Source organism: Balaenoptera borealis (assembly GCF_965194805.1).
Source record: "Balaenoptera borealis genome assembly, chromosome: 11".
Lineage (NCBI taxonomy): Eukaryota > Metazoa > Chordata > Mammalia > Artiodactyla > Balaenopteridae > Balaenoptera > Balaenoptera borealis.
This window is the reverse complement of record NC_138868.1, coordinates 54,433,330-54,445,548: the sequence shown is the minus strand read 5'-3', so window position 1 is coordinate 54,445,548 and position 12,219 is coordinate 54,433,330. Positions and strand designations below refer to the sequence as shown.

General features: G+C 53.6%; 1 protein-coding gene across 7 annotated transcripts in view; it reads right to left on the bottom strand.

Moving 5' to 3' along the window:
• The window catches only part of DGAT2 (diacylglycerol O-acyltransferase 2), a 35,639-nt gene that overhangs the window by 8,564 nt on the left and 14,856 nt on the right, over positions 1 to 12,219 (bottom strand). For all 7 annotated transcript variants that reach the window (XR_014231564.1, XR_014231565.1, XR_014231566.1 and 4 more), the window contains exons 2-4: positions 12,089 to 12,217; positions 6,141 to 6,248; positions 5,678 to 5,748 (exon numbers count right to left, since the gene is read on the bottom strand). Coding sequence is in view for 2 of the 7 variants with exons in the window: in XM_082342247.1 (XP_082198373.1) it covers positions 5,678 to 5,748; positions 6,141 to 6,248; positions 12,089 to 12,217 (308 nt within the window). In the remaining 5 variants the exon portion in view is untranslated. The remainder of the gene's footprint in view (positions 1 to 5,677; positions 5,749 to 6,140; positions 6,249 to 12,088; positions 12,218 to 12,219) is intronic.

Sequence of the window (12,219 nt, the reverse complement as noted above, 5' to 3'; positions counted from 1 at the left end):
GCCACAGCCCTTGTGCCAGCCACACTGGGGGCAGGGGAGGTCAGCTGTACAGCTGGAGTAGCTCACCTGCAGTGCTATCAACAAAGCTGTCCTGGGATGCTCTAAAGGATGATTGGCTTCCTGCCCTGGGACTGGTGGCTTGGACGGTGGGTTGGATGGTGCAAAGTTTCCCTAAACCCTGAGCAGCAAGAGGCACCGACCCAGTATTACAGGAAACATGATGGGATGGGGGGTGCTAAGAGGGATGGAGAGGATGGGCATCTTGTTCAGAAAAACATCACTTTTTTTTTAGGATTAGAAAACTAATGAATAATCAGAGAATTTTAAAACTATGGGAAAGTAGGAAGAAAATCCAAAGGGCCTGTCACACCTCCATCCAGATAAACCACTCTGACATGTTGAGCTTTTTTTCTACTCAAATAGACACATGTTCTTTTTTAAAAACCACAAAACTGAGGTCATATGGTTGATATGATTTTTAAATAATTACCTCCCAAGCATATCATAGCTATTTTTCCTTATCAGAATCCCTCAGTAACATGTCTTCTCATGGCTATGCTACATGGAATAGAATTGTAATCAAACCCTGACTGATGGGCCTTTAAAAAGCTTCTAAAATTTCCCTCAGAAATAATGCTTCCATAAATACCTTATTTTAGTCCTCATGTCTGCTTTCATTCTTGAGACAAACATCAAGAAAGACAGTTTCCGGGTCAAAGGGTATGACCGTTTTGGTCCGGTGGGCTGCCCTGCCTCTGGAGAAGTGGCACTGATGACATTCCCACCTGCAGTGCTTCAAGGTTCCCCCTGCCCTGCGCTGGTGCCAGCTGGAGCAGAGCCCCTGGCCACCGGCAGAATGTCAAGAGCCTGGGTTTTCTATGACGCAAGACTTGGGAACTCCCTGACTGAGGGGAGAACCTCGCACTCAGTTTGGGGGGGGTGGGGTGCTGGTGGTTGGCCTCCGGGGAAACTGAAATCTGAATCTTCAGGTGATGGAGGCCAGAAGGGGAGGGGAGTGAGGGTGGCTGGCACCTCTCCCAGCTCTGTAACTGCCAGTACGTGTGACTGTGAGGAAGACCCCCTGTGTCGTACCCTGCTGCTTGGGGCATTTGTACTCTTTCTCCCGTTCTGCCTTTGGTGAGCAGATTAAAGCTGCTCAAAACCCCAAGTAATCCTTAGCTGCCCACCACATAAATGGGGAAGAGCAGCAGCTGAATCCACGGCCAGTGAGGTGGGGCAAGCCCAGCTCTACATGAGCTTCGAGAGGTGTTTGTTCTGAGGTTTTGCCCCAGAGAGCAGGTCTGCCCTACCGCATTAGCTCTCTGGAAAGCCAGAAGGAAAAAGCACCTTGTCCCGGTTTCCATGGGCGAGGAAGGCACTGAGGTGAGAGCGGAGGCAGCCAGTACCATGTTGGAAACTTGCTCCTGAGCTGATGGCTGGGCCTGGGAGCCCCCAGCACAGAATGGGGTGGAAGACCCCTGATCTGGGCCATTCCTTTGATTACAAGGCAGAGACTAAGACCTAGAGAAAGGAGTTGCTGCTTCCCCGGAGGTCACAGCAAATCATCCTCCACCTCTAGACTAGGCCACCCAGCTGTGCTTTTCCCTGGACCTGGGATACAGATGGGCCAGCTGGTGGAACCCTAGCTAGCTCCTTAAATCATTTCCTCCCTCCCCCAAGCCTCTATCCGGTGGGACATTGGTTAAATGAGGTGCCGTGGGGCACACTGCAGGTTGATGGCCCTTGGTGCAGCACCCAGAAAAGTGCGGGCCTCTGATACGGCTTTGATCTGTCTTCATGCCACACTCCCCTCGCCATGGGTGGACAGAGTGTCCATTCAGCAGGGAGGAGGGAGGCCACTGCTGATGAAGGCTCTGTTGACATACCTGCTCTCGTGTCCCCTGACTGTTTACCCATGGCAAAGTCTCAGCCCGAGGGGTTGCCCAGGTCAGGCCCGCTGGCTGACATGAGCCTGGGACACATTCCTGGCAAGTTGCCCCTCCCACCCTGCCTCCCCGGGCAGGTAGGGTGTTCAGATAGCCTTGTCCCAGCCTGGCACCATACAGAGGAGGAAACTCAGAACCAGAGAGGAACGAAGACTCGCCTAAGCTTACACAGCAGGGCACCACGGCAGGGGAACAAAGGAATGAGAACACAGGCCCTGAAGCAGACACAGCCTTGGTTTCTATACCAGCCCTGCTACTGACTTGCTTTGTGACCTTGGGACAGTCCCTCCTCTCTGGGCCTCAGTAGGTCCATCTGTGAAATGAGGCAGATGGACAGATAGGTGACTGTAAGCTCAGAGAGTGTTTCCTAGTCTCTTCTCCAAAGATCCTGCCCATCTCTCAAGGAGAGGTGACCCGGGCACTGCCCACTCCTCTTCCAGGTAGCTGGTGGTCCTGGTGGCTGCTGTTAACACATGAGCCCCACCTCTGCTGGGAGAAGGGATGCTTTCTGGGCCAGCTGAGCTGCTCTGGTGGCAAAGAGCAAACAGCTTCACCAATAAGGGAGTGGGGAGGGGTGGGTGGGCACAGTTAGAAATCATTACCCAACCATTGGCAAGAGGCTGGGAAAAGCGGGTGGGGCAGGAGGGTCATACATGACTCCACAGAGCATCAGCCCTGACATCAGGTCACTAAGGCCAAACCCTCCATGCACAGAAGAGGAGCCTGAGGCCCCAAGGGCAGGGGCTTGGCCAAGGTCAACCAGCAGGCAAGAGCAGAGCCCAGGTTGAGGCATAATGCCTCAGGCCCAGCTTGGCTTTGGTCCTGGTGCCTAGGGGCCCTCCCAGGGCCAGCTCACACGTGTCATGTGGCTCCAACTCCCAGCTGTCTTCTTGGAACAGAGGTGAGATAAGGGACACGGGGTTTTGTTTTGGTTCTTTGGGAAGGGCAGAGATCAGTGGGGAAGGGTACCTGTCTGTCCCAGCACTGACCAACGGTCATCAGGTCATCCTGTTCTGGATGGGGGGAGCTATTGGCCTTGAAGAGGTTTCCTGAGGGGCAGGCCACTCTGGGGCCTGGCCCCCAAGGTAAGGGCCCTAGCAGAGAGAAAGAGTACATAATCCCTCACATCCAACCATAATTTACCACTTTTTATCATACGAACAGCTCCATTTTACAGATGAGGGTAATGAGGCTCAGTGAGCTTGAGAAAGCATGCCCACGGTCCCATGGGCAGAAAGTGACAGAGTCTACCAAGATCCATTAGAGGGTGAGCCCAGCCAAGGGCAGGGACCAGGGCTGACTCTTGTGTCCCCATGCCCTGCAGGAGCCCAGGAGTACACGGGGAGCAACAGTGCTGGCCAGTGAATAGAGTGACAGGGCAGGACCTCAACCCAGGTCTCCAACAGCAAAGCAGAGGGAGGAAGACCCATGGAGCGGGGCTCAATCCAGTGGGGAAATCTGGGATTGGATCTCTCGCAGAGAAACAGGCAGTAGGGATCCAGTGGGAAAGAACCTGGGGCCTGGATTCTAGTACTAGCCCTGGCATGGAGTCGCTGTGCAATTCGGACCAGTCCTTGTCCCTCTTTGGGACTCAGTTTCCTCACCTCCAAAATGAGAGGGTTGGGTCCTATGATGCAACACCCTCCCAGCAACAACCGCCTTGGATTCCTTGCAGCCAGAGAGATGGGGTCAGGGAAAGGGAGGAGCAGGGATCCTGACCCCAAAGGTCCTGGGAAAACTGGGATCAGGCTGGAATGGGCAGAGGGAGCTGGTCCTGTGAGTGCAGCGGAGAAATGTAGGGTTACCTGGCCACCTCCCCCAGGCAGCATGCCAGGATGTCTCAGTTGCTGACTCACAACAGCAAACATACACCACCCTGCGTCATTCACACTTCCGCACACACACACGCTGCCTCCACTTTCAAAATTTAGTCCGGTGGGATCCAATCCCAGATTTCCCCACCGATTTCTGCCGGGTTACCTCAGCAGCTAGGGTGTGCCGGGGCTGGGGTGCTGAGTGAGCTGGCTAGGCAGGTCTTTCCCCTGCAGGGAAAACCTTCAGGATTCTGCCAGAGTTACCCACAATCCACCAGCGTCACCAACATGCACCAGGGCCCAGATGCCTCTGCCCTGCAAACCTAGCTCGTAGACCACCAGCAGGAGGTCTGGTAGAATGTAACTGAAAGCCAGACCAAGCCACTTTTTATCTTGTCAGGACCTTGAGTTTGGCCCCAGAGAAGACAGGTGCTCAGAAAACCAGTATGGGGGACCCAGAGCAGCTAGTGGTGCAGGAGGAAGGAAACCCAGACATCAACTTGGTCTAAACCAGCTTCATATGGGGAGACTGCACCCTGGCTTCACCCAGGGTCAGACTGCACTGCTTTTCCTGCCTCCGTCCTCCAAGCCTGAGGGAAGCCTGAGGATTCGTCCAAGCTTGTTTCCTACAGCTCTGCTGCATAGGGACGCAGCATGCTGTGGTGGGAAGAACCCAGACTTTGAGGCAAGACAGCAACTGGAATCTTGGCTCAACCCCCTATTAGCCTCATTCTGTTGTGCTACTTTCTGACCTTCAGTTTCCTCTTCTGTGAAAATGGGATAAAATTAATACCCGCCTTACAGGGTACTGTGAGGGTTAAAGGACAGACTCCTTGGGGAAAAGTGCTGGCTCCTAGAAGCCTCCCAATAAATGGAGATCCTCCCTCTCCGCTCCACCTCCTCACCATCCGCCACATCCCAGGCTTCTTCTCAAACTCAGGTGCTCTCATTGTTTTCCCTGACCCTTCAGTGCTACTTAGCTTCAGGACGGAGTTCCAGCAGCAGTGCCTCCAGAAGCCTTCCCCAAGCACTTCTGCAATTAGGGCCTCACTCTCCATTCAGCGCCCACCAAATTTTCTGGGCCCTAATTCCCATGGCCAGGACCCCCAGTGACCTACCCATGACTGACTGAGGGAAGTGATATTTCTGTAAGAGCTTCAGAAGGAAAGAAAGCCCTTCACACCTTTTGCTATCCTTGGTTCAGCCCAGATGAACTTGGACTACCTTAGTAGTATTGCTCCTGATAAATCATTTCCTTTTTTTTTTTTTTTTTTTGGATGTGCCTTGTGGCTTGTGGGATCTTAGTGCCTGACCAGGGATTGAACCCAGGCCACAGCAGTGAAAGTGCTGAGTCCTAACCACTGGACCACCAGGGAATTCCCAATCACTTCCATTTTAAGTTATGACTTTAATATTCACTGAAAGGCAGACAAGCAATGGCCATAATATCTGCTATTATACCTGCTCCTTACATCACCCAGGATCTCAGTATCTGAAACAACTTTTAGATCCAAATGCTAGAACAACTCTTGTTTCCCCAAGGAATAAACAAACTTCTTCCTTTCTCAAAATGAGGACCAATAATGATCATGTTTCCCTTTTTGCCTTGGCTGCCAGGAAGCTCAGAGGTGACCATGAAGCTCAACCACTGCAACTCTGTTGACCCTTATGGGTGAAATACTTGTATATTTTCCCCAAAGTCCTGATTTTCCTTTTTACCTGTTATAGCATTATACGTATCCTAAATTGCCTCAAATCCTGCATAAAGTGGGGTAGAGTATCAGCAGATGCTCATAGTGGGAGATGTCACATGGTTCAACCCAGCACATCTGGTCACTGTGCATGGGTGGGTTAAGGCTTGAAGTCAGATTTCCCATCCATTCCCACCCTCCCAAGATAACACCCACAAGTCTTTACCTGGATGGGAAAGTAGTCTCGAAAGTAGCGCCACACAGCCCAGTTTCGGACCCACTGTGACCTCCTGCCACCTTCCAGGGAACAAAATACAGTGTTGGGAAGGAGTAGGAGTGGGAGAGAGTGATGTTCAGGCAGAGCCAGTGTGAACCCCTGAGCTAGGGGACCAGCGCCCTATACAGCATTCTCCTCCCTCCCCCGGGCCCCTTTCCAAGTTCATTCCCTCACGTTTTGGAAACCCTGGATTGAGTGTGAGCTCCTGTGAGGACCACTATGTGACCTCACAGCCACTATTAACCTCCCCCCTCGCCCCCCATCCAGAACCACAGCCTGGCTTAGCCCAACGCTATTCACATAGTAGGTGCTAAGCAAAAAAGGGGCAGCACCCATGACGAGGAACTTCAGCTTGTGCAGGAGGGAGTGTCCCGAGGGTGAGGGGGTGGGGCAGGGTGACTTGTGCTCTTACCTTTCTTGGGAGTGTTCCAGTCAAACACCAGCCAGGTGAAGTAGAGCACGGCAACCAGCCAGCAATCGGTGCAGAACGTGTACATGAGGATGACGCTGCAGGCCACTCCTGGGGGGAGGCAGAAGGCTCCCGGTCAGGCCTGTCCTCCCTGGGTGGGCTTCAGTCCCCTCTGGGCAGGGGGTCACCAAGTGATTGAGTGTTTACCATGGCACTAAGCTAGGCACAGCTGGGGCCCTGGGCAGAGGGGGCCCACAGCCATGGCGGGGGGCGGGGCGGGGGGGCAGGGGAGGAGCCGGCTCGCGGGGACTTGAGCCTCATCTCCTAGGCTCTGATGGGCTGTCCTGGCATCGAGGGGCACGTGGGCTCCATGTTGTCTGGGCAGCAGTGCCAGAGGTGGTGGATGTCTTGTGAAGCTGTCCTTAGAGCTGTTCTTTCTGCCCCTCCTGGCATGTTCTCCCCACCTGAGTGCCCAGCATAGTGACTGTGGACGAAGGGAGGGACCTGCCAAGTGCCTCTATGTCTCAGGACTTGGGCCGAGTCACTGTCTCAAGTGTGGGGCAGCGTGACTTTTACCCCATTTTAGAGATAACACTGAGGCTCTAGGGGGAGGTAACTTGCCCAAGGTCACCCAGCAGAAATGAGGCAGAGCCAGGATTCAAACTCAAGTCTGGGGGGCTTCCCTGGTGGCGCAGTGGTTGAGAATCTGCCTGTCAATGCAGGGGACACGGGTTCGAGCCCTGGTCTGGGAAGATCCCACATGCCGTGGAGCAACTAGGCCCGTGAGCCACAACTACTGAGCCTGCGCGTCTGGAGCCTGTGCTCCGCAATAAGAGAGGCCGCGACAGTGAGAGGCCCGCGCACCGCGATGAAGAGTGGCCCCCGCTTGCCGCAACTAGAGAAAGCCCTCGCACAGAAACGAAGACCCAACACAGCCAAAAATAAATAAATAAATAAATATTTAAAATGATGTGAAAAAAAAACCAAGAAACAAAAAACTTTCCTTTAAAAAAAACAAAAAAACAAAAAAAACTCAAGTCTGACTATTAAGTCCAAAATCTGTACCAAGCTTTAGAGATTCACTAAAAATTAGAAGCCCCAGACTGCCACTGAAGGGACCTGGGAGAGTGGGATTCCTGCCCCAGGAGGAGGGCTGGCCCCCTTCCAATATAACCAAGCACCAGGCAGTCCTAGGCCAAAGCCCAGAGCCCATCAGTCCCTCTCTCAAAACCCCCAGCGGGACACTTGAAGACTCCCTGGGGCCAGCTTCCAGTGGTCCCTTTATTCTGGGCCTGCCGGCCATAAGGTTGAATAACCTGGCACAGAAAGCCCTCATCAGAGCTTCTATCCTTCCAATTTTTACCGAGCCTTCAAGGCTAAGCTCAGACCTCACCTCAGGAACTGCTCTCCAGTATCATACTATCCTCCCACACGGACCTCTCATCTCTGAATTCTCCACACTAGGGGGCCACATCTTCTTTGCCCCCTGTCACTTAGCACAGGACCAGGGGCAACAGGTACTCATGCTTGGGAAAAGCATGGCCTCCGTCCAGCATCCCCTCCACTGCCTAGGAAGGGAAGCCAACCCTGGTTGCACACCCTCTGGTGGGTGCTGCACTAGTCACGGGTGCTCTAGGGCTGCCTGGCTTTGGATTCCATGCTCTCTTCTTCCCACCGTGCTCAGCCTCCTCTGGTTTCCCGAGGGAGAGGGGAGGGCCGGACACAGACACTCTATGAGGCTAAGGGCAGGAAAATGGTGGTCCCTTGTCATCCACAACGCGGTCCTGTTCTAAGCCTCTGAGCTAGTCTCTCCCCAAGGTAGCTAAAAGTGGTACAACTATCTTGGGAGAGGCAGTGAACAGAGAGTGGCCAGGTGTCCAGTTTTTCAGGACCAGCTTAGGAGTGTGACGTCACAGATAGGGAAGGTGAGTCTCTAGGGAAGCGTTTGCAGCCTGTAAAACCCTGTTAAAGGCAAACTGTGAAGTACTTGAGGCAGCTTGGTGGATGGCTATGACTAAGTTAAGACCACTTACAAAGTCACTCACATTGTTGAGCAGCTTGCCTCTGGTCCCCATTCTTAGGCCTAGAAAAGGGGTCACAAGCCCCCTAGACTCCACAGGTATCCAAGCGCCTTCAGCAGCTAGATGGATGCTCCAGGTGGGCCTGGGCAGGGCCATGAGGTTCGGGCTAGGGTCTGAGCAGCCTGGAAACCTAGCTGCCATCAAACGCCTAACTCTGGCTGAGGGGTAGCGGGATCAGAGGGGGCAGAGCCCCAGGCTGCACTGCCCAGATGTCTGGGCTCTCTGGGAAGGTGGGAGTCCCTACCCACTGTCCTCACTCTGGTGCTAAGGCAGCCTGGGAGGAGGAAAGAGAACAGATGGAGAGTCCAGAGACTGCATTCTAGTTCTGGACTTTCTCAGCTGGGGGGCCCCGCTCCCTCTCACCCCTGTGTGTCCACAGCCCCTATCATCTGGCTCATCGTTATCTGCGTCCCCCATTAGACTCCTTCCAGCAGACGGCCCTTCAGCCCCTGAGCTCCTTGGGAGCTGGAACCAGGTCAGTTGAACATCTCCAGCCCTAGCAACCAACACAGGAAAGGTTTATTGAGCAAAAATGAATTAAACCCACCAAACAACCTGCCTTTCTCAGAGTCTAATCCCAGTCCTCTGAACAGTGGGCTCCCTGATCTACCCCTGGGTCATGCGGCTGCAGCAGGAACCAGCCCCCCTGGGGCCAGGAGATGCAAACAACTTCTGGCTCCGCATGCAGAAGGTTCAGGACCCACCTTTACAATCACCCCACCCCACATATCACGGTCAAGCTCGTGATTCAAAACTCTGCTCCCCAAGGCCCGTTAGCGGGCAGCCTATGGCTGCTCACTGCAGGGACGCAGCAGTGGAGCCCAGGAAGAGCATGGACACGCTCTTCCATGAAGCCGGGGCCCTGCCGCTCACTGGCCATGGCCCATCCCTGAGCCTCGATTTCCAACAGGGTATTGGGAGGATGACATGAGATAGTGTGTGAAGAGGACTTAACACAAAGATAAGTGTCCAACCTGGAGATCCATGGGCTTGGATGGCGAAAAAAACCCAACATCTTAATTTTCACCCATCTCTTATAGAAATTTAATGTTTCCTTCACTTATGAATGTACCAGACCACAGCAGTCTTAGCAGCAGCCCCTGGAGGCAGTGACGCCAATAGAAACCAAAAATTTTTCCGTACCACATTTATGGCAGTTGGGGATATCTTGAAAAATCATTTATTCTCATCACTAAAGAATTATAGTGGGATTTCCCTGGTGGCACAGTGGTTAAGAATCCGCCTGCCAATGCAGGGGACACAGGTTCGGTCCCTGGTCCAGGAAGATCCCACGTGCCGCGGAGCAACTAAGCCCGTGCGCCACAACTACTGAGCCTGTGCTCTAGAGCCTGCGCTCTAGAGCCCGCGAGCCACAACTACTGAGCCCGTGTGCCACAACTACTGAAGCCCACGTGCCTGGAGCCCGTGCTCCACAACAAAGACAAGCCACCGCCATGAGAAGCCCGTGCACCGCAATGAAGAGTAGCCCCTATTCGCCACAACTGGAGAAAGCCTGCGCGAAGCAACAAAGACCCAACGCAGCTAAAAAAAAAAAAAAAAGAATTATAGTAATGATTATGCCTGCTGCTAGATCTTTTTATTTAATGTAATAACAAAAAAGAATGTGTCACTATATGTGGAATTCGATGTCTTAATGTGTACATATTTATATTTTAATACCATTGATTTCCTTTGAAATCCAGTGTACTTTGTAGTACACGTTTAAAGACTCTGAATAAGGTTTATAGTCTTTACCAGAATACCAGAGGGATCCGCGGCACAAAAAATGGAGGAGAGTCACTTTGTTCGAGAGGGAGGCCCACGGGGCCACAGCAGCCTTTGCAACTCCAGGCGAGCGCCTGCCAGTAGATTTGGGTGGCAGCAGGAGCGAGTGGCCAGGGCTGCTCAGGACAATAATTAGCAGCAGCTCAGCACACCTGCCCATCCAAGCAGGCCTGGCTCCCACCTACACAAGGGCTCGGGAAGATGCTGGGCCGGTCTCCGGGCTGTGGTTAGGCTTGATGGATTATTAACCTACAGCTTGGGGCCAGTCCCTGCCGCATGCTGCATGGGTTGAGGTTCTACCAGCTGCTCAGCTCCCCATCAGCCAAGCTCTGACTCACTAAGACAGTGGGATAGTGGTGGCTTCTGGGTGCACATGGGGACTAAGGGAGCTGGTACAGCAGACTAGGCAGGGGCCTGGAGGCTGGAGTCCATGGGGTCTTGTTCTGGTCCCATTACTTCCTTCTCATGTGATTCTGGGCTAGGCTCTTCCCTCACTGGATCCCTGCTTCTTATTTGAAAATGGAGGGGTTACACGGTGCTCTCTACTCCGGGATTCTAAAAATTGGCCAAGCAGGCCAAGTTGGAGGTTTGAGCCCTCAGGGAGCCAGTTTAATTTGCTCTGTTCCCTAGACCAGTGTCTCTTTATCTTGTTGAGGCCCATATGCCTCTGCAAAAATCTGAGGACAGTAATTGTCCTTCACCCCAGAAAAATGTGAACATACTTTCACATATAATTTTGCGCCTAATTTTAGGGGTTCACAGAACGCCCTAAAGCCCGCTCTTGGTCCTCAAGGTGAAGACTGGCTATTTCAGACCAGGTCCACTAATTCCGGACTCCCTGGTGAGTGCTCTGGGCTTCTGCTTAATCCTTCACTCTGCCTCTGAATGAGCTTCACCATCTCGGAGAGTCACGGAACCTCTGTGAGTCCCTATTTCCTCACCTGTGAAGTGGGAAGTCAAGGAAAGACAGACACATCAAGTGCCTGGTCCACTGAGGGGGCTCTATAAATAGCAACCCCCGTCCCATCCCTCTGCCCTGCCAAGGGAGGGAGCGGCAGCTGCTGCCCTGGAAATGTGGTCTCAGAGGCCCCCATGCCTGCTGGGAGGACGCGGCTCAGCACTGACACGGTAATTCCTGGTGATCCCCATTGGCCTGAACGATCCTGAAGGGTGGGCTGCCCAGAGAGACTCACTCACAGGCTCTGGAATGTACTCTACAATGCTCGGCAGCAGGTTTGTCTGCCCTGAGGTGCTGGGGAAGTCACTTATTATGCTGAGGACACTGGGGCCTGGGGAAGAGGAGAGGCTGCTGGGAGAGCAGGGCCTGGCCCAGGCCAGGGGCCCTTTCCTCCTCCTGGACAACCTACGGTACCCTGACCCCAGTCTGGATGGCAACCCAGGGGACGGGGGCACCAACCTGGACCTGCAGGAGAAGCAACCAAAGCACTGACGTGGGAGGTGTTGAGAGAGAGAAGGAGAAGCCTTGAACGGGCTGCAGGAAGCAGCTGGGGACCGTGTTCAGCAGAGGGTGGCTGAGGCCTGGGAGGGGGCTCCGAGGGCGCTTCCCAACAGCAGCTCCCTACACTGGGGGCCCACCACGCCCTGGCCCCATGCGACACGTGAGACAGTGTTTTCCTCACATTCAAAATGAGGAAACTGACTTTCAGGGAGTTCAAGGAACCTGTGTAAAGTCATAGAGCTTGTTTGTGGTGGAGTCAGGACTCGATCCCAGGACCACACCACCCTAAGGCAAAGCAACATACCTGTGGGAAAATGTCTGCTGGGAGGCAGGGCAGTATGTGGGAACAGCACACACTTTGGGGGTCCTATAGACCTGGACCCAAATCTGTGTGACTTCGAACAAGTTACTTACCTTCTCTGAGACTTGGGCTTTCTATCTATAAAATGGGAAGCATACCACCACCTCCCAGTGAATCTTGGTGAGTCCTCATGCATACCTGGGGTAGAGCACTTGATCGGGGACCCAAAAGGTGGTAGGTGGGAGGATGCTTTTACCCCTCACCTCTCCAACATCTGTTGGGGAGGTGGCCCCTGCCTGCCCTCACCTTCTAAGCCCCGGCTTACCCAGCATGAGGAAAGACAGGACCCACTGGAGTACCGAGATGACCTGTAGCTGCTTTTCCACCTTGGACCTATTGAGCCAAGTGATGGAGAAGAGGTCCTGGAGGGCGGAGAGGATGCTGGAGCCAGTGCCT